Here is a 21842-nt window from a genome sequence, read left to right on the forward strand (position 1 = left end):
CAGTGTGCACGGTATCCCAAAATTTGAGAGAGAAGATGTACAGAAATATCACTTTGATAAATGAGAGTGCACAAAGAAGCACACACCTGCAGCTGTTGAGAAGTCACGATCGTCACAATCCAAGTATGCTGCTACCACAGAATTACTTAGAAAGGCATTGGTGCCAAGTCCTGACCGAGTTTACTTGAGGCACCTTATCTCTATCACTGTCCCTTCTTTAGGAAGACTGAACGTAGTGGACAACACACCAAATGTATCTATACAGTGCCTTCACAAAGTTGCAATACCCGCTGTAGAAGCTTAGTGGCTAAGATGCTGTGTCGTTAACCTCAAGGACGTGGGCTTGACACCTGGCCATTAAGGCTGAATTTCAATGGAAGAGAAATGCAAAAATAACCGTGTACTTCAATTCATGTGCACACTAAAGAACCCCAGGTGGTCAAAAGTAATCTAAAGACCCCCACTATGGCATGCTTCATATTCATATCATGGCTTTGGCATGTAAAGACTAAGAATTCAAGTCTGTTCAAAACGATACATCAAATACTTTGAAAGTACTTGCATAAAACTGCATCTTTGCACATGGTTCATCCAACCTACAATATGTACACGAGAAAAGGAAACAAAATGTATCCCTAATAGTTTTATTTTCTCACTGTTCACGCGAAAGTGCATATCTCAAACACAGCGCCCAGCCAGCAATGTACAAATATTTATATGTCCTTTGGCAGTGTCCCACTGGAAATCACTCATTGTGCTCACACAGTATTTTTTGTACTTCTAGGCTGTCAGCAGGAGCATTTGTAAACAAGCAGCCCACAAAGGCATTGCTTCCCCACAAGTGATGAGTGATCACTTTGCAACACCCAAGGTCTTCAATGGTGAATCCAAAGTGCCTGTAACGCTCATCAGTTTCCAGGAGTGTTGCATTGGTGTAAGGCCCCAGTGACTGCGCAAAGAACAAAAAGACAGAAACAACAATGCAGAGATTAGATTACATAACGTATATAAATTAGCCATGTGTCTTTTAACGGACATTAAAGAGAAAAACGATCTTTCTCATATTGGTAAATTATAGAGCTGTGCGAATAGCAAAATTTGGGGTGCGAAGCGAATTCGAATATTGAAGTGTGAGTGTGAATCGAATCGAATATTTTTCGAATATTTGTCGAATATTTCTTTAATATTATTCTAATACTTCGAAGTGAAATTGCAGCAAAAAAGGTGGAAAAGATGCCTAAGCATATTCTTATGAGATAGCAACATGAAAATGTTTCTTTTTGCTAGCTTGATGACGCGCTGGTGGGGTGATGTTTCATAATTGTCTTATCAAGAATGAGGCAATGTAGAGGCCGAATTGTATTTATGTATATGATTTGGCGCAACCAAAGTGTTGCCGACGACACTTTACACATGATAAGCAAAGATGCCATTTCCTCAGCCTCTCCTCCTCTGTCAACTTCTGTGGAAACCCAACTGATGTGGCGGACAAGGATGTGCTCCCTTCAAGTCCGAAGTTCCAAATCTGCCTCATAGACATCGATATATTAAAACATCTGAAATTTGGGATGCTAAAAAAGCTTCGGCGTGCAATTTTTTGGACTTCCTGCCCAAATTTGAGGTCCAAAACAGCATTAATTGAGCCTACATCTCTGCCACATCTTTCATCTCCATGTTGGAACCAGCATTTTCTCGAGTTAATACACTTGCGCCCGTAGCGGAACTTGAAAGGCAGCTTTGCCGCAATACGAGGGTGTGATGAGGTGAAGCATATTGAAAATCTGAAGGGTCACTTTCAATTGGATGTTGACTGTATTTGTCTTTGGCAAGTTCGAATTGTTCGAATAGTAAAATTCCAGTGCGAATCGAATCGAATAGCAAACACTATCCGAAAAATATCCGAAACTTAGAATATTCGCACACCCCTAGTAAATTACTCTTTCACAGTTCCAAAATCGCCACGCTTGCCATGAGAAGGTGTTTGGTAAGGGAGAAAACGCGCAAAAAGAAAATGAGGGTGGTGACACTGCCTTGAAATTTCCGTGCAAAACGCTGTGACGTGATATATTTTGAAGTCGTCTGCTAGGTCCTACACAGTTCCTAATCAACAAAAAATGAAATACATAGTCCTCTGAGGAAGCCATGGACTGAACATGCCCAGGAAATTTCACTGAGCCAATACCGTCGAAATACAAGAAATATGCTTTGAAATCTGTGATGTCACATGCTTAAATTTTGGCACGAAATTTAAAAATGAAAACCTGACCTTTATTTTCTCCTCTATTAATAAGCCTTTGATGGTGAAATTAATGACATTAGATTTCTTAGAGCAAAATTTATCAATCTATAGTCGGTGACAAGCTAAGAATAAAAAGTAAACTGTACCGCTGTCCATTTGTACTATGCGCATCCAACTACAGCCTCTCTTTACCATGACGTAACGGTTAAGACGAACCAATGAAAAATGCAACATGGCGCTGTTCGCGACAAGAGGTGAGGTACCGCTTACCGCTGCACCGAGGCCGAGATCCGTCCATTCGAATTTCCTGCGGTGTTTGTTTCTGCCAGAAGAAGCTATTTCCTACTGTTATCCGCAAGTACCCAGCATCATCCTCGCCGGTCGTCATCCGATGCAGTAGAAGCTTGTGACTGTGCCGCGTTTGAAGTGCACCGAAGCGGCATTCGAAGTGTTTTACAACGCTTTAGCGCGTTCCGTCGTTTCGGCAGCGTCAAGTTGCAACACGGCGTGTGTTCCCTCGATCGTTCGGATACACCAAGCATATCGCCTGAGGGTCACCACATCGGCGATTGTCGTCGCGTTCATTCGTGTGCGGTGAGGTGAAAGCGAGTCAAAATGTGCGCGTCCGTGTACGATTTACCGCCCGCGAAAGCCATGGCATTAGTGTTGCCACAAGTGCGTGTGTGTGTTACTTGGAGCTCGCAATGTGGGAATCTTGGTGATCTACTGTGATATGCGCCTTGCTCTGTGCGCATACGAGTGATGTATGTGCGGACGGAGCGTGAGAGAAAGAAAGCGACCAACATAGCCCGTTAGCGCAACACAATGCGAAAGTAAACAAACCAGGTGTGGAGAATATGCAGTGGTGTGTGCATTATAAGAAGATAATTGTGGTCATCTGGTGCGTGTGTGATTATGTGACATGTGCGTATTGGCGCAGTTGCGTCGTCTTAATGGAATTCAAGTTCCACCAGCCCATAATGATGTGCTAGGTCGAAGTGCCCGTCGCGTAAGTCTCACGCTCGATGCACGAACGCCTTGCAATGAGAAACGCCGTGCGAGGTAATCGTTGTGTACAAACCGTGAAACGATGCGCTCGCTGTGACACATCAATTGCATGGATCGTGATCGTAACTGAAGTAACGCCGCTGAAACTATTATTGAGTGAAAAAAAAAGCTTTTGCTTTTAATGGCGTTGCATCATACTTTCACGATATCATATTTGGAATTGTTGTTTTTGTCTACCATACGTTTTTTTTTTTTTGCATTTGGCGCGTATTGTGTGCATGTATTACGCAGTGATAATTTGTTTATATTAAACTCGTGAAGCTTATAGGGCATAGACCCCTTTTTTTTTAAGCGCTTATCTCGAGCTTCTTCTGAAGCCTCACCCCCTCACTATGCTTCACGAACAAATGAGGGAGGGGGGGGGAGCCGGAGAGGTGGGGCTTGACAATGTACGAAACGGATGTGTCCACCGCTGTTATCTGTATAGACATCTATATGTTTTTCTTTCTTTTTTCGAAGATGCGCGTGTTTTTTCTATGTCCGAGTGCATGCGTGTGGTCTTTTGGTTACTGATGTTTTCATTTCTACATTTTTTATTATTATTTTACTCGCTCTACCTGCTGTTATGACTGGCAGTCGGTGGCGACGCGCTGACCATGAGAAGGGACGGGCGATGCGTTCTCACACTGCTAGAGCACCTGCATCCTTCCTAGAAACGACCGACAATAGGCCACCTGGATTTGGCTTGGTGTGCTGCCAAGACGACCTGACCTGTATGTTTTGACAGGAGTCCCCGCAGACCCTTTTCTGCCCTTCAGGGAAGAGTCCTAAGAACAAGCCCGAGGAACCTGTTGCCTTGCTTCCCCCACAAGCGTGCCGTCGACCGCCTGACCCTTTCTGTTTCAAGAGACCCTTTCTGTTTCAACGACCCCTCAGCGACAGAGAAATGGACTGTGCCATGGTGGGTGGGTTCATGTGTGTGATTGGTGGTCATCAAGAAGAAGGAGCCAGCCTGAGGGGCTAAAACGACGGTGCTAAGTGAGAAAGGGGGCTCTGAGCCCTCGGCAACAGGCTCATCCAGTTCGCTCGTAACTGAACTCTGACCTTGTCACGATGTAATTGAGTGTACGAAAAGTACCAGTAAACTTGTTATTGTTTTCCCATCTTGCTAGCATCAGTTCCTCAACCCGGAGACTCGACTACGCTACCAAACGGAGTCCGGGTACGACGCTGCCCTATCGTAGCAACAACCTGGTTGCCGAGGAGGGACGGGTCTAAATACCGGTCGCAACAACTGGTTGCAGCGGTAGGATGGATCCAAATACCCAGACACAACATTGCACGGAGGAAGATGCTCTAAAAGCGCATCGAAGCCTCGTAAATTTTGCTTTGATAAAGATCGGTCTCCGATCGAAACGTTGACAAATAAACTGCCTTTTGAGAAGCGTGTATCTTTTTCCTATTTGCCTTACGGCAACCGATGACAGCCTCTTTGCAATATATATATATATATATATACAGTCGCCGACCGTTGGTGTGTAAAGTTTGGTGTGGAAAGTTTGAAGCAGCATCACAACCTGTATATTTTCTTTTGACAAATTTTCTGACTTACCAAGCATCTTCTCGTCGCATAATGGTGCTTTTCGCATTGTGAAATGGTAATTTACTAATATGAGCAAAATAGTTTTTTCGCTTAGGCATCCTTTTAATTGGCACTGAAGCATCCAAAGGTTTCACAACTATTCCTTAAGTTTAAATGTGCACAGATGCGCAAGAAGGTCGCACAAAAACAACAAAGAAGTTGGAATAAAAGCTTAAGTTATGGGAAGAAGCAGAAAGAAGAAGAAAATGAAGTGCATATGACAGAGAATGTGACAGCGTATGAGAATAAATTGGGAAATGGCAGAATGGAAGGTTTTCAGTCACACGAGCTCCTATGGCACAGAGCAGATCACACGTAGCTATTGCATTCTCAGCCTTAAAGTGAGGCCTTGACAAGAAAGGTTCCCACTTCAGCCATTACGGCACCCAAGAGAACAGACACACATTAGCACCATGCTCGTGACGAATACAAGAATTTCGTGCTGCAAGTGCCAAGTATGCTCAAAGAGAACCAGGTCAGTGCAATTTATTGATTGATTCGTAGCTTTTGCTGGCACAACTGCCAGATATGACCAGCCAGCGTTTATCAGTTTTGACAATGAAGTGATGAATGACACCATGTAGTAGACGTGACGCGTGACATGCTAAGCTCGACGCTTATGTCTACTACCATAAGCAGCACTGGCACATCAGTGCTGTCGATGAACATTCTAAGTGTCACTGACACACACTACCAATGAATATGTAGTCACAACAGTTCCTTGAACTATATTGGAGGCCTTCATAAAGCTGTCCTGCGAACATTCAAGTGTTTCTCCCATTTTTGTTTACTGCAGCGCTACGATATCATTACAGTTGTGGCATTCCTATAATGTTTGACGGCAATGCCAATCAGGTATCGCAAACTATAGCCTGCGGTTTTGTAAAATCCTAAAATGGCTTTTTTGAAACATTTTACTCTTTGAGAACTTCTAGGCTGTATGATGCAAGAAAAATCGAACATTTCAATGCCAGCTCTCCATGTGCGCTTATTAATAGGATGATGTGCCTTCCATCAACACAAAAAAATATAATGTTTTAACATAATTTACCGGCCTTCCACTGCATGGATCGATGAAGTCGGCCCAGTACCCGGCCTCTTGCAGGGCTCTGCATATCTTCCGGGCAGTCATCACAAACTGTAAACACAGAAAATTGGTCACTGAACAGTAATATGACAGGCCTATATCAATAAAGAAACAGGAAAGCCCCCTCCCTCTGCTCTTGGAAGACAGGGAGGGGGGAGAGGCGGCTCAAACTCTATGCATGACAGGCCTAATATCCACACCAAATGTGTTTGCTGCACAGTGATGAGCACCGAGCACAAGAGCCTGTGCACTAAGCCTATACGTATTTTAAGGCGAAAGCCTTAGATGCTTCATCAAAGGCGGAAATTGACCGGCATCCTGGGTCGACGTCTCGCGTCGGCGGCATCAACACGAGGGATGCAAAAAATTATCATCACGTGATGACGTCATCACATTACGCCACAGATTGCCAAAGTTTGTGACGTCATTATGACATCACTGTGATATCACATCACATGACGTTACATGATGACATCATCACTTGGCCAAAGGTGACCGATCACGGAGGCAGTGCAAAACCATGTTAGGTGGGGAAAGCTTTCGAAGGGTGGCAGGGCAGGAACAATACATCTACTGCGAAGAAAAAGATGATGGCATTTGCCTTCGAGTTGTCTTAGGTGAATGCATAAGGGACCATGTGAGTTTTGCCCCCTACCTACACAACTGCCACATGTTAGCTCTGAACATGCATCTGTTTTTTAATTATTCTATAATCCTCAACATAACCACATCAATGGTCAAGCGGTAGAGTGTGCGCCTTCAATGCAGATGGTATCAAGTTGGATCCCCAGCGCTGCCAGGTACCCACCAGTTTTTCTAATTGGGAGAGAAGTACACCAACCTTGTGCTCGCTGGTGTGTGTACCCATTTCAAAAAGGTGTCCTTTCCTTTTTGACACTCTCTTCCGTCTTCCACTCCCCCTTTTCTCTTCCCTTCCTTCCTTCCCCACTTGAAACATTACACCATGCTCCGTTATGGGTTACAAAACTAAATGTCATTTCCTAACCTCAAACCACCGCTACCATCTTACAGATCCCTTTTCAAAAACAAAACCAAACAAAAAAAAAGGAAGGAGGGTGGGGAGCAGCTTAAAATATAATAGGGGCAGCTGGTAAAGACCAATTTTACAACCAAATTACCGAAACTTTGGGTCTGCAGAAGTGTATGGTTGCCAGCTTTTACCTGTTATCAGGCTCGTATAAACCAAGAGATCCAATTAACCTGAGTCTAGTTAACGGATCCCTATTGTATTACCAAAGTGTAGCAAATGTGCATGATAGAAATTATAGTATGTGGATAATTTTCTTTACTTTTTCTATTCATAAAGCGGCCCCTCCCCCCTCTATTATGTTCAGGATCAGTGTATTTGGATTGTTACAGTATTTAGTGCAATATAGCATGCTCGGAATCTCAATAATTCATATTTTCCACTGTAAACCATGCAAAGTGCATAATGACATTTTAATTTGCAACAAAGGAAGAAGGTATCATTTACTTTACACTGCCATCTTGGTATGAAAAACTGGCCCGCATAACCCCAAGCATGCCCAATTACATAGATCGCATACAGCTTTAAGCATTCAAAAGCCTACTAGAACACTGCCACAAGAGCGTACCTGACCCGTGAGCTCTTCCCTCTCTATATCCACATCCTCGCTCCAGTAGGTCATGTCGTTGTCAGTCTTCTGGGTCAAGGTGATCACAGTAAGTGGATCGCCAAAGATGTTTCTCGCTGGAAACAGGTCCTGAAAGTCTAATATGGAAGAACACATCTTTAATGGCTTAGTGACAGAACTGTTCACTTACAATAGAGGTACACAAAGCAGGAAATTAACTTAGGTCAAACTGAACAGTACAGAATGAGAATGCATTAAACTATGAAAGGAAAAATTTTCTTAAGCTGTGCTCAGTAACTTGCTAGCTTCCACAGGTAAAGTGTCTGAGCGTGTAAACAAACCTCTTCTGCAAGTCTCCCTGCCTGTTTTTTAATGTTGGGTGCAGTGCTCTCTATGGAAAAATAAAATTTTTTTTGTGTTGCTGGGAAGTCGATGAAGGTAGTTAACCAAGGGTAGAATTTCTCGTTCAATGCGACCCCCCACGGTTTATTAAACGAAGCACTTCTTGGTGAACCTCAGGCACTTAGGGCGTTGGACGTTTCTTTCTTTCTTTCTTTCTTTCTTTCTTTCTTTCTTTCTGCCCTGCCCCGCCCCGCCCCGCCCCGCCCCGCCCCGCCGTGCCAAATTTTTTTTAATTGCAGATTTAAAATATTCAGTGAGTATTTAAGCAAATATTTACCCGAAATTTTTTGGAGAAGCAATAAAGTGAAAAAAAATATTTCCATTTCTATAAATTCATTGCTTATTCATGAATAATATCACAAAAAATGAGAAAAAAACTTACATTATTAATTAAAAAGTATTTACACCGGAATGAATATGTTTCCCAGGCTAAGAAAAACGTGCACATCAGGTTACCTTTGTGGCAGTCAAAATCGAATCGTCGTGCCTTACCCACTTCTAAGATGCTTCTAAGATGTAGCATGTCAGCCGTCGAGACAGCTGACATGCGACAAATCTGATTCCAATTTGGAGTTTTAGTCCAAATCAAAGGAATCACCACTGGACTCACTCGCAACAGAGAAACTGGCATGCACACTTATATCATCGTCAGTGTGTATACGTATATTTATTTATTTATTTATTTATTTATTTATTTATTTATTTATTTATTTATTTATTTATTTCGTAATATCCTCCCGCCAAAGGCATTATGGCATGGTAGAAACATGACATTCGGTACTCGTACAACGTTAGGTAGTGCGGAAAAAAAAGCTTATGGTGACCAGTGTTCGTGACCACAAACGAAGAAGGCATTTCCATTGCAGACATGTTATGGCGATAACTGAATATGTTAGCGCATGCAAGAAAACTCTACGGTTCTGCGCCCGTAACCAAAACCAAGAGAGTTAAAAACTACTTCCAGCAGTCCCTCATACCACTGCCACTGACAGGCTATCAATTTTCATGATTCTCAAGAACGAAAATGTGCAGGCATGGTGACACTGTTTGTATATACCAGCACCCATCTGTGAACAGCTGAAACCGCACTTCTGTGGGCAATAAATGAGCTAGTGCCAAGTGGTCACCTTTAGAGAGATCAAAACCACATACTAGACATCAGTCTTTACAAGCAGAACATACAAATACCGCCTACGAGTTGCTACCGAACTTACCACCACATGCCCATGCACGTGTGAGCCGTAACCGAAGCGCTGGCTGAAAAGCACCTAGGAATGGAAACCTAAGGTCGACAGTGCAGGAAAAAAATTTCTTGCATTGCCTCAGGGCAACAGCACTTGCTAAGAAAAAAACAAAAGAGTTGAAACACTTGTGCGTCTTTAAAACATACAGACAGCACCACAAATGTAAGGAATCGACCACACAGGAACTTGTATTGTGGTGTCGTATAAGTGCATCATTAACCCTGAAAGGGTTAATCACAAAGAGCGGAAAGGCAGGAGACACAGTTCTTGATCAAGTGATTTCACGGGTATCACTAGATGGCAGCGCCAGTGCAAGTGCAAGTGAATAAAGGAGTGGGACACTTCTCATCAGCGCAATTTTTATGTGACATACTTGCGAAGCACAGTGACAGGATAAAACTTGTATGGTGAAGTGTTGCACAGAGCATTACAGCAGGTAAAAGTGAAATTAAATGCCGATTAATGTCATTTAAATGTCAATTAAAAGATTGTCAATTGAGAATAGTACCCCAGGTTTACCATCATAACAAACCTATATTTATCAGAATTTGTGCGTGAGTGGATGCCTGAACCAGTTCAGGGCCCGTATTCTCAAACGATCGCATTTCGTGATGTAGAATCTGATGCATTCAATAACTGAAGAAACACTTGCCTATGACTTCATTGTTGCACTAGTCGTTGGTGTTAACGAATGTCTCGCAACATAGCAGTGAGCGTACCGTACGAGCGCAGAGCGACCCGAGTGCGGTGTTTTCGAGCGTATGCTGGCTTCTACGCAGTGTCAGGCTAGGCTGTGGCTGCTTGAAATATAAGTCGCATAGAAAGTGCTTTCAACTTTTTTTGTGCAATTGTTTAATGCACAGTATAATATTTAAAGAATGCAACGTTGTGTGAAATGTATTTTTCATGAGAGTTTAACACGACATACTTAGAGAGTTCAGCTGTAGTGTGCCGCCCCAGCGATATCGCCTCAACATCTCAACATATGTTGCCGGCGCGCGATAAACCAAGCGAGCAATGCACGGTTCATGTTCCTGGAATGTTCAAACCACGAGAAAACACGTGCTGGCAAAGAACGAGTACTGAAAACACCCCAAGGTAATGCTCACTAGAAGCTTCAGCGTAAGAAATGCTGCGCAAATCCACCGAGGATTAAATACTAGAAGCTATCGTCTATGTCACTGAAATGCTAGACTTCACCACCAACCAACGGTGATGAGGTGTGTTCGTTTATCCCAGGCATGTCAGGAGCGCCATAGAGCACCGTCACGTCGATGGAAATACTAGATGGCACCCTCACTTTTCTGGTTTTTCTCAATAGCCAATCAGCGCGCACCAAAGGCGATACTTTTGCAATTGTCGCCTTTTGCGATCGCTTGAGAATAAGGCTCCAGCTAGAGTGACTGGCCTAGAACACGAAGGCCATTGTTTCCAAAAATGCATAGAAAAGTGCAATTTGACAAACTTAGGTCCGCATGAAAAATAATATACTGGGCATCAAGAAACAATCCGAGGCATCAGGTTTATTTTTTAAAAATGCATTAGTTAACGTCAAATCAACCTATGTTAACGTTCTACAAATACAGTGCTAACTTTTCCTACAAGCTTCCTGCATCCGAGACCCGCTGAAAACAATACGGTAAAAGCTCGTTAATTCGGATTTCACGGGACCGGAAAAAATGTCCGAATTAACCGAATGCCGAATTAACGAATAAACAGTAAAAACAACATTAAAATCAAGTTGCAGAGGCATACCTTTATTTGCTGAAGTATTTTGTAATGGTCGTCTGCGTTTTCGCGCAGATTTCGGCTGACATTACAATTTTTCTTAACTCTTCCAAACGGCCAACAGCACGCAAACTGTTGCAAGTGCTCAGGCAAACGTCCTCTAATATCGAAAGCGCCTCCGAGACTTCCCGTGAGGTGCGACGATGAGGTCACGACATCATTAATAATTTCTTGATCGGGCAGGAGACCAGTCGTGGCGACACAATCATCAATCGCGATGTAGTCCTGAAGAGTCATATCTGTGGGAAGGACAGCATCGAAGGTCGGACAGTCATCGTCGGTGGACTCGGCTGATAACTCGTCGATGCCATCGTCAGCTACTGCCGCATGCTCGGGCCTCACATGTAAACACGGTCACAACGGGGAAAAATAAGAGAACTCCGCGAGAAGAGACGGCGTCGGTGCCGACACAACACAAGGGAAAATGGCGTCGGAGGCGCAAGAAAGAAGACGCCGACGTTCGGTGACGCTGCGATCGATGGCGATGGCGATGGCGATCTGGCTATACCCTTTGAATTGGGTCGCCTGCGCTCAATGCGCGGCGTAGCCGGGAAAAAAAAAAGAAAAAAAGAAGACGAATGAAAAAGAAAACGTATTTCAGAGCATCGCAGCTCCAAGACATATCCCCCTTGTGGGTATGAGCCAAGATCTAGGCGACAAGACAAGACAAGACATTCCCGGAAACATGGGCACGGGAGTCACCGCGGCGCACCATACCGCCACCAGTGTTCCAACCGTTGTTTGGTTAACTCCACATGTGTTCTGGTGCCTTTACGCTGGTCTTCTCCTTCGACAAAACCGAGTGCCGTCTGTAGCGATGTTGTCTCGGAGGGTGGGTGGATCTTCGGACACTGGAGGACTATGTGTTCGATTGTTTCCTCTGCTGCATTGCAAAGGATGCATTGCGTCTGCTGCCCGTCAACATAGTGTGCCCTCCAGTGTCGAGTACGTAGCACGCCAGATCGTGCCTCCGCCAACAGACCACTTCCTCGTGAATTGTCGAAAAAAGCCTCCTTGGCGATGTCTCCCTTCCCCATCATGTACACAGTCATAGACGACTTCTTTTCGGCCGTTCTCACCCACTCTTCCCTTTCCTGCTGCCGCACCAGCTGCCTTGTACTGACCGCTGGCACTGCCACCTTCACATCGCCCTGCGTGGATTCCAGACAGACAGTGGGGAGGTGATATCGGTCCCGCAGGCTACGTGTGCGACGTGCCCACTTTGTTGAGCAGCTGGCAAAGATGGTGTGCACCCACACCTGTCGCGCGAGATTGGCACTGGGGAGGCGCATGAAACGCTTCTCATACGTTGCCTTAGCCACCGCCTCACGAGCCACGAAGGAGGACCACCCCACGTCTCCCTGTATTGCCTCAATAGGTGTCTGTCGGTGCACGCCCAGAGCGGTGCACGCCCCCACTAGTTGATGACGATGGCGATGTCACTCAGGTTTCGGTTTCGCTCCAGTGGTGCCAGCGATGCTTTACCACACTTTTGTGTAGCGGCAGCCGTCAGCATTTGTCCGAATTAAGCGGTGCGGAGCCCAATTCTGACGAATTAACGAAGGTTTGGTCCCATAGATTAACATGCACTTTGGCCGGGACCAATAGAGCCGTCCGAATTATCCGAATTTCCGAATTAACGGGTGTCGAATTAACGAGCTTTTACTGTATTCTGCGACATAACTGACCAGCACTTGTCAGCCTGCATCTCCCTACAATTGCACGCAGACATAGGCTGTGTGTGATTCCCGTTTCAGTACAACAATGTGCAGTGTACACAGCACATTCTGCTTTGGCAAGCCACATTACACGAACTGCATTTTTCATGCTATGAGCAGTGTGCATTATGCAGTAACTTACGTAGCTGTCTAAGAAGTCTATACTGATGTATTTATACACAACCTTGGGAGGTTCCTATGCACAATGTCATCGGTGGTTAACGCTGAACGAAGAAGACAACACAAAAGACGTGCAACATTCCTTTAGTACGTCAAGAGCTTCGCACTTGCCTTTTTTCATCAGGTCAGGACAGTCCTGAGCAATGCACTCAAGTATAGTAGGTGGACCAGGAACCCCGCCAAATGCTTCATTCAGAAGCTGTAAAAGGTTGTGTGAAACAAAGTAAGCGACAGTACAGATGCCGATTAAATACACACTACCAGTAATCAGTACATAAGGATGATTCCTATATATCTTTTCTTAAGAGACACTCTAAAGTTTAGGCACAACAACTGAAAAAGCTGTCATTACAGGGACTGAAAACTGCTTTTTAATGAGCCAGTTTTTTTATGATACATATGAAAAAAGCCCAACGCAGGCCTTATACCTGTAGTAATTTAATGCCGAAACTGTGTGGATGTCTCGCAATCAAAATGTTTCAATCTGACATAGTATATATACATGAAAACCAGGAAAGCAGAATAATGGGCAGCTTTTGCATGAGTGAGTGCAAATTTTCCACTCACTCACACTTTGACCTAAGCTACATAGTATAATAAAAAGCTGCTGCAAATACTGTCTGCTGCTCGACACATCTTTCTGGGATCGCTAGAGACATTCCATCTTTGTATGTTATTACACTGTTTCGTCAAAAGGACAAAAATTACATTGCTGTGAAAACAGATGCACATGCACAAACAACACCCATCACCAGTATTTTCACCTAGAGCAAGACATTTTAATGTGGGGCTGCAGTCACATTTGCCACTGTGAGCTCTCGCTACCGTGAGTAGCTCACTCATACCAAGTTTGACAGAGGTTGGTTTTGTAACCTCCATCAGTTACGAAAAGGAGCATGAAGTATTCACATGATGGCAACCTCAATGACATCAGTGCATAGCCCCCTATCCTTCTATAGTAGAACCTCGTTCATACATTTTTGAAAAAAAAAAGAAAGCAAAAAAAAAACGTATGATCCGGGAAAATGTAGAGACTGAATTTCAGGGGCATAGCCAAGGGGAGGTTGGGGGGGTTCAAACCCCCCCCCCCCCCGAAATTTTTCAGTTTTGCTTGTGTATAGATACACGCACACATACAAACACACGCACAAACATACATAAAGTATGGTTGAACCCCCCCCCCCCCCCGAAAAAAATTTCTGGCTACGCCCCTGCTGAATTTATTAAAACATTGCGCGGTTTCACTTGACAACGATATCTCAAACGCTGGCACCAGGAAATCGTACAAAACAGGAAGGTATGAACAAGGTTCAACTGTACACACTATTTTACTGTTAATGAAGCCACTGCATCACACACGGCAAGTAAATTCTATTCAAATAAGAACATTAGTGCATGCAACAGTAATCTGAACATGTGCTAGAAACACATCACAGTAGTATAAATGTAGAAAGCTAGTAGCATGCAGCCATGTTAACATGGATATGTGAGATGATGACCTCCTACAGAAACTCTCAAATATAACGTTTTTAAGGATGACAGTGCCATATAGAGAAACCAGTAAGCCACTCGCCTCTTCAGGTGGACTCAGGAATTGTGCCAAAATGTTGTGGTACCGGTCAGAGTTTGTCTCCCTGGAGAGCACATCACACGTCTTGGGACGTTCGGGTGCCACTGGGGTCACACCAAAGTCTATTGGCACCACACCTACATTCCCTGGAAGCGGCACCCTCAAGTCCTTGGGCCCAAAAAGCGAGATCTCACGGCCATTGCGGATGGTGCTAGCTCCCTGGTCCTCTGCAAAATGAAGATGGATGACAAGTTCTATTATAACCAGAACAATATGCCAAGAGAAAGAATATGACTACCTGTTCACTGCAGCCGCTTATCAAGGTGTAGCCTTTTCATCGCTTAAAAACATACACCAGAGAAAATATACATGCTGCAACCGGAGAATACCACTTTCTTTAGCAAGACATGCTTAAATTCTAAAATTGTAGCAATATTTAGGTAAGTAAGCTCACTGATCATCACATTTATATAGAAGTCTCTTTATGTATCTATCCCTAAGGTTACAATGACTACAGATCAAGCAACTTACCGCAGCAATTTGTGATCGATGATCCCATCAAATGTATGCAAACTAAACCAAAAGCTACAGAGTCCATAACACTTAAAACGTAAAATTTACTTACTCAGAGACATTAACAAGAATCCTTTGTCATAACACGCTTCTGTTATGACCAGATGTTCTGTATGAACGCATCCAAGCTGTCAAGTACACTAAGTTTACTACCTCAATAAGGTGTCTATCATTGCTTTCAAATAGCAGCTAACATATACATTAAGTGAAAGTAGGACCAAACACACCTTCATGAAGAATAGCCATATATATATATATATTGCTGAAAATGCATGCTTCACAAATTTGCATCAATATTTGGGCCTATGACAATGCAGAAGTTCTAGAACAAGCAGTTTCTCTGTTCAGAAAGTAACATCTTGTCATTGCATATACATTGACATATAAGCAGAGTTTTGTAAACAAGCCGTGGTACTTTTAATTAAGCACGAATGCGGCAAGATCAGCACTAAGTTACTAGGACTATAAGATTATGGAAAACAGCAAGAGATGTAACGAAGCAAGAGTTACTGCTTTCTCATAGGTGCTGTGGTGAGACACATCCTTAGAGAACATAAGAGGAATATAATATTCTAGAGCTTTACGGTATGTTATAAGTGATGCTTTACTGGAGGCTGTCGATTAATCTCGGCCGACTGAGGTTCTTTAACTTGCATTGAACTCATAAGTGCATGAGCACTCTGTATTACACACCCATTGAAATGTGTCTGAAACATCATAATACAGTTTAGCTGAGACTCATATGCATTGTTTGGTACTAGATCAAGAGATGCCTTGCCTCTGTGTCATTAAAAATAGAAAGTCAGCATGAGGATGTAACAATTAAATCGAAATTAAAAAAAAAAGCATCATATTCTTCTGACCTTGTCAGAAGTGTCTTCCATTGGTAAACAATGACCGAGCACTTTTTTTAATGCTTCTGGCCTGGTTTAACTTCACCTGCCAGCTACGAAATTATGCGATTCGGAATGCGAAATTATCTGTAATGTACTCGACATCTACAATGCCACCCTTATGATTACGGTAACACGGAATGCGCTTAGAAGGCCAAAACAATCGTACAATCTGTCATAGCACATCAAAATGCAACAAAAAGATGTGAATGCACGCTTATTTTTAGATCACGAATGACGAAGCGGGCGCCGCGCTACAGATGGATAGTAGACAGTGATTTAGCCACTGCTTGGCTAAAATAAATCTGTGATCGTACCTTTAGTCTCATTCCCCACAGGCTTTGTTGCAAGAGAACTAGAAGACGAACTGGAAGAGAACCGCTTGTGGCTTTGCGCTCTAAGAGTGCTGCGATACTGACAGTAAACAACTCTTCGAGGTAGCCTATGCATCTGAAAGTATACAAGCCGAGATTAGAAAACAGGGGTCCAGAAAGTCATGGGTGAGAACGATCGGAGGACTCTCAATACGGTCAAACACAAACGAAAGCAGAGTACGTACCTTGAGGGGTCTGATTTATAAAAAGTTTTAAACCGATTACTGCAAAAGGAGGAAAAAGACAGACATATTCATAAGGTACAGCTTGTCAGCGAATGTCGCAAGGTTGTAGTCTGCGATCAAAACTGAGCATGCTACGTTATGTTAGACACCGTGACACGCTAAAAACTGTTGCCTTCGAAGGTGGTAGACGATGGAATCAGTCAGAAAGGATAATTAAGATATGACAAGATTGTGTTAACAGGGCCCCTCAAACCCAAATGAAACCACGCTAACACACCATTTCACTACGAGGTCGTGTCCTCGAGAATTACTTTAGAGAAACTGCCCCGATTACACGAAGACACAAAAGAAGACGTCAACGACAGTGTGCGTACACCTGTAATTACATCATCCGCGACATTGAGAGCGCAGTTTGCTTACCGATAAACGCCTTTTAGAAATCACGTACGCAGGTTAGTGACGTCCCTGCAAAACCAATGTTACTGCGCTGCGCTGTTCTCCGCTAGGGCTGGAATTTCCCTCATCTCGACGTTACAGTTTCTTGACTACAGATGCCGCCACAGACATCAACTTGAGCGCGCTTTCGAACTTTTTTGTTCTTGCTTTATTAAATAAGCACAATAAAGCGCCACTTTTTGAGAAGATGAACTGTTTTTCTTTTGTCTAAGTGCACAAAATGGCTTCATTTGATAAAATTTTGTGTTCTTTTTTTTTGTCTGTCAGTTTGGTGAGGTTTCGGTTTCGAAAGCCTGCGGCCATTACGTGTTTCTGTCAAGATTGCGCAAGAGCATCGCCTTTGATATTGCTATGATGTTGCTGGGACTCGGGTAACACAATTCGAGCTACTTGGCTCATGAAAAATCACAAAGCAAAAACAGCGCGCACCTCACGAGGACACAGAAAGGGAACGAGCGGAGACCAGCACAAATGCGTACCCTACTGCAGAAAGGGAAGACGATGCACGGGCGCTAGTACACTGTAACGGGCGCTGACGAAGGAGGTTAAAAAAATTGCTGGAGTGGCAATTTGGTGGGCACGGCTCAAGAGTGAAGCCGTGCCCACCAAAAGATGGCGGCTGCGGCCGCCATCTTAGTAGGGGCATGATAAGCCAACTTTTACGCGTCAGATTACTAGTTTTCCTTAGTAAGCCTCGAAGTCATGGAGAGAGAGAACAACTTTATGAAAATGCCTGCAAAGACGATTAGGGCAAATTTTATTGGAGATCAAGTACCCGATGCTCCTCTTGATGGGTTACTTTCGTCGGCAACAACGATCTTTTATTTTTTAATTAACGTAATGTTTACACTAACAGATCAAAGTCATTTGATCTCTAAGTAGGCACCACCAGAAAAAAGCGTGTTTCCGAGCTCTTTGGTGGGCAAAAGCTGGCTTCACCATTGCTGGCAAGGCGCTGCGAGAGCTTCCACTCCAGAATTTTTTTTAAACCTCCTTGGCGCTGACCAATAAAAATTCTTGGCCAATCCCTCAGTGAGGGTACGAGCCATATATGTAAGGGCACAACAATAACAACAACAACCAATAACTATGTTGCTAGTCAGCACCATGAAGGCTTACATACTTGGACACAGCGCTCATGTATCGTCTTCTTATTCTTCACAAGGCTACAGAGGCCTGGTACAACGCAATAAGGAGGATACAGCTTATTGAAAAAGACTCAACGCGATGGCCCAAAAACCAAAAAACTGCCCTGTCGAGCCTTTGCTTTTACCCTATACTGATAATTCGTTCAATAACACATAGCTTCAAAAAATGGGAACATTGTAAGCAACCAATATAAGAGGCGTCAAATAAGTGACCGGAACTCAGGGGGGCATCCAAAAATTCATTTCAGTGGTTCGGGCTTCCTGTGCGTTCGTGTGTGTTTTATGCGCACACAGACACATATACAGGCATCTAGCTGTCATATTCGCACAAGAACTACGAGAAGGAAAAAATAGTATGGCGCAGCTAATGTGTCACTGAAGTGACTAATCAATAAAAACTCGTCAAATAACTTTTGAGCTATTGACTTGAGGGCAGTTGTTTCTATGAGAAAAATGTAGGTCGTACGAAAGAAACGTATAAGAAACACACGAAACGTAAGAATTAATTTTGAAGGTGATATAACTTGTGGGATAGTCTTTTGTGGGCACACACACACCACCTACAAAATATCGACGGCTAATATAGCCCAGAACACATCCGAAATCAATTTAAAAGTGCGAGCCGCGCAACTGCATGCGCGCGAAGCACACCACCTCACGGCATCGATACCCATAGGCGTATCTACCGGGGTGGCAAGGGGGGCGCTAGCCCCCCCCCCCCCCCCCTTCCCCTCTGAGAAACTCCGCCGCCCAACTTTCGACAGTGGTTATTGTCAGCTGCAGACTGGGAAACTAACAAGTCAGGCAAAGTTTTCCTTGAACGCAGCAATAATGTAATTTTATAAAATTTGTCCTATGATTCCGCTGTGACGACTCCCTCCGTGTGTCATGACCACGCACTGTAGGCTACCTGCGGTGCGGGCTGCCTATTCCACGCTTGTGCGTCTTGCGCTCGAGCATTGCAGAGGACGCTATCGCTCAGCAGGGGCTCTATAACATTACAGCAATCTGTCATGATTTTATTTTGTTCTGCCTGGCCTTAAATTTAAGTAATCCGCGACGCAAATATGGGCGGGAACCAGTAAACGTTTTATAGCCCGATCAAACGCTCTCCTTCTTTCAGGAAATTCAGTTTCTTTCTTTGAAAACGAATAGCATCGCCACTGCTCCATATTCAAGCTGCTGTGAGTTGATGAGTGTGTAGAAGTGTCCAGTATTTTAGTTGTTTCTAGCCAGGACCATAGAGAAAGCCAGGACAGCTAAAATATATTCCCAATTTAGTCTCCGATTAGCCTGCTATACTTGGCTTATCATAGGGTAGCCTGCAGCGATCGTGGCGGCTTGTAACAAGGCAGTGGACTCGAGCACATTGAGAAGCCCAGCTTTCAAGTTTGCCCCGTTACTTGATCTACCTCACCATGAAGATGATCAGCCTCCACGGTTTTCTGGACTAAGAAGGCTGCCTACCTGCAAAGGATTGTGTCTGTTCCTAATAATGTTTATTTCTCTCTCTACCTCTTTGTCAGCAACGATGAGTTCACAGAGAGTTGCACACGCGCAAAAAGAGCTCAACATCGTTATACTACAACTGAAAGTATATATTATACACATAAATCCATCTCGCGCTGCTATAAGCAGCCGCTGCCAATGTGACTGGCGGGCAGCCTTATTAAAATACGTTCAGAAAGAGACACTGTGTGGCTATTCCGAAAAAAATGAGCTGTTCAAAACAGTAATGTGCTGTTTATTGTGCACACTTCATTTTAACGCCGCGAGTTTTCGCAAACTTGTGATGTCGCGTAACAAGAAGGCGATTTTATGGCACATTGAATTTTTTTATGAATAGCGAAGAACCAATGACAAACAATACGCCGTATTGAAAATAGTTCATTATTATTATATTTTTACGCAGTCATGCATACGTGGTAATTACGCGGTGGATCACTTACACGTCAGTTGTTGTGTCGTTTTACGAGCAGCTGTTGTGAGCATGACCCAGAAAATTTCGACCACTCATTAACAGCTAACGACCTATACGGAAGGAAACAATACGGGGTAGTTTAACGTTATAATCGCCAACATTTTTTCAAGAAAAATTTGAGCTTACACAGTTTACGTAGACTATTTACTTGGAGGAACCGGAGGAGAGGAGCAAAGGGCCACTTCACCGCTTTTCCGTCCCCCCCCCCCCCCCCCCCCCCACCCAAGCTGGGAAAAGTAGGAGGGCAAGGAACGACACCTATTGTATAAATTCGTAGTCATTTATAATCTTATAATTTTAACTATACACAGCCAGCTCAATGTGGTTTGCTTATGTATTAATCGACTGAACTTGGTCTTCTTTTTAAGAAAGACTTTATATTAGAGGGCTCTAACAGTAAAGAAATTGGCACTTGGCTTATCCTGAAGACTTCTGCGAAGTACCTTGCTTTGTCAGCCACATTTCTTGTTTAATAAGTGAGAACTTAAGGTACTAGAGTCATAGCAGGTTCTTCATACTCATCGTATCTACAACGCCAAAATAAAACTGGGGAGTTTGCTGATGCAATGTTCAGATCATCAGGTTAAATGTGGGTGTCCTTTTTAAACTTCACAGTAATATTTCCAAAATGTTATTAAACACTGCTGTGTTGTCGCGGTATAGGGCGGCCCAGCGTGAAAATCTGTTTGTGCAGATTTTTCCTTGATTTAAACTAAACAGGTTTGAAAAGCAAGTCATCTGATCAGCTCTGTCAATATAAAAAATCACCTCAAATATATATATATATATATATATATATATATATATATATATATATATATATATATATATATATATATATATATATATATATATATATATAAAACCGACTGGTGGGCTAGTTGGTACTACTGCATTTCTTAAGTTTCAGCGCAAGGAGACCAAACACGAGCCCCTTCTTGCTCGTGTTTGTGTCTCCTTGCGCTGAAACTTAAGAAATATATATATATATATATATATATATATATATATATATATATATATATATATATATTATATATATATATATATATATATATATATATATATATATATATATATATATATATAAATTCCTGTTTTTTGTAGGTAGAATTTTGCTTTCCTTTCTATAAAAAGGTGGATTTTAGGTAAGCCGACAATACTTCCAGAAAAGGTGCTGACCGACAAACCACAGGAGTTGCGGAACTTGATATCGTCATTATCTTCAGTTATACATAACCGAACACCTTTCAAAAGGTCATCGAAAGGCATTGAATAGTACAGGTCTTCTACATAAATGCTGAATAACTGGCAAGCGCCTAGTTTAGACAGTTGTAAATAACTTACGAGTTAATCAGAGTTCGGGATGCTAAACGGGTCGCACACCGACAGATCCTGTAGATGCGCTTGCAGAAAGTTCGAGACCTCCTGCTGCCAGGCGCGCCTTTCTATCACAATTGCACGAAAAGTTTTGATTCTCACCCCCCCCCCTTTCTTTTTTTTCCTTTATATTTTTCCTCCCTTTTCCCTCCTTTTTTCTCCCTTTTTTTTTCATTGTGACGCATGTGCCTTCACAAATCAGATGTGGAAAGTAATTCTGTTTTTATAGGCAAGAGAACCTGCACCACGTGCTGAATTTGTAAGCTTGCCTCTTCAGTCAACCTCCAGTTGCGAGTGGTCTTTTTTTTTTTTTTTTTGCTCTTAAGATGTATCTCTCCTTCACTGCCGCCAGCACACC

General features: G+C 43.2%; 1 protein-coding gene across 2 annotated transcripts; it reads right to left on the minus strand.

Moving 5' to 3' along the window:
* Positions 1-630: 630 nt before the first annotated feature.
* On the minus strand, positions 631-17052 carry LOC119387619 (cobalamin trafficking protein CblD). 2 transcript variants are annotated; one of them, XM_037655060.2, is made up of 8 exons: positions 16940-17052; positions 16520-16558; positions 16278-16410; positions 14498-14721; positions 13036-13123; positions 7593-7729; positions 5941-6027; positions 631-949 (listed from the first exon to the last, which is right to left on the minus strand). In XM_037655060.2, the coding sequence occupies exons 3-8, from the start codon at positions 16408-16410 to the stop codon at positions 746-748; spliced, it is 873 nt and encodes a 290-aa protein (XP_037510988.1). In that variant the 5' UTR covers positions 16520-16558; positions 16940-17052; the 3' UTR covers positions 631-745. The 2 variants fall into 2 exon arrangements, with proteins under 2 accessions (XP_037510988.1, XP_049269542.1); XM_049413585.1 differs by having other exon boundaries at positions 16797-16951.
* Between the last annotated feature and the right edge of the window lie 4790 nt (positions 17053-21842).

The sequence above is a fragment of the Rhipicephalus sanguineus genome, chromosome 3 (genome assembly GCF_013339695.2).
Source record: "Rhipicephalus sanguineus isolate Rsan-2018 chromosome 3, BIME_Rsan_1.4, whole genome shotgun sequence".
NCBI classification, from domain to species: Eukaryota; Metazoa; Arthropoda; class Arachnida; order Ixodida; family Ixodidae; genus Rhipicephalus; species Rhipicephalus sanguineus.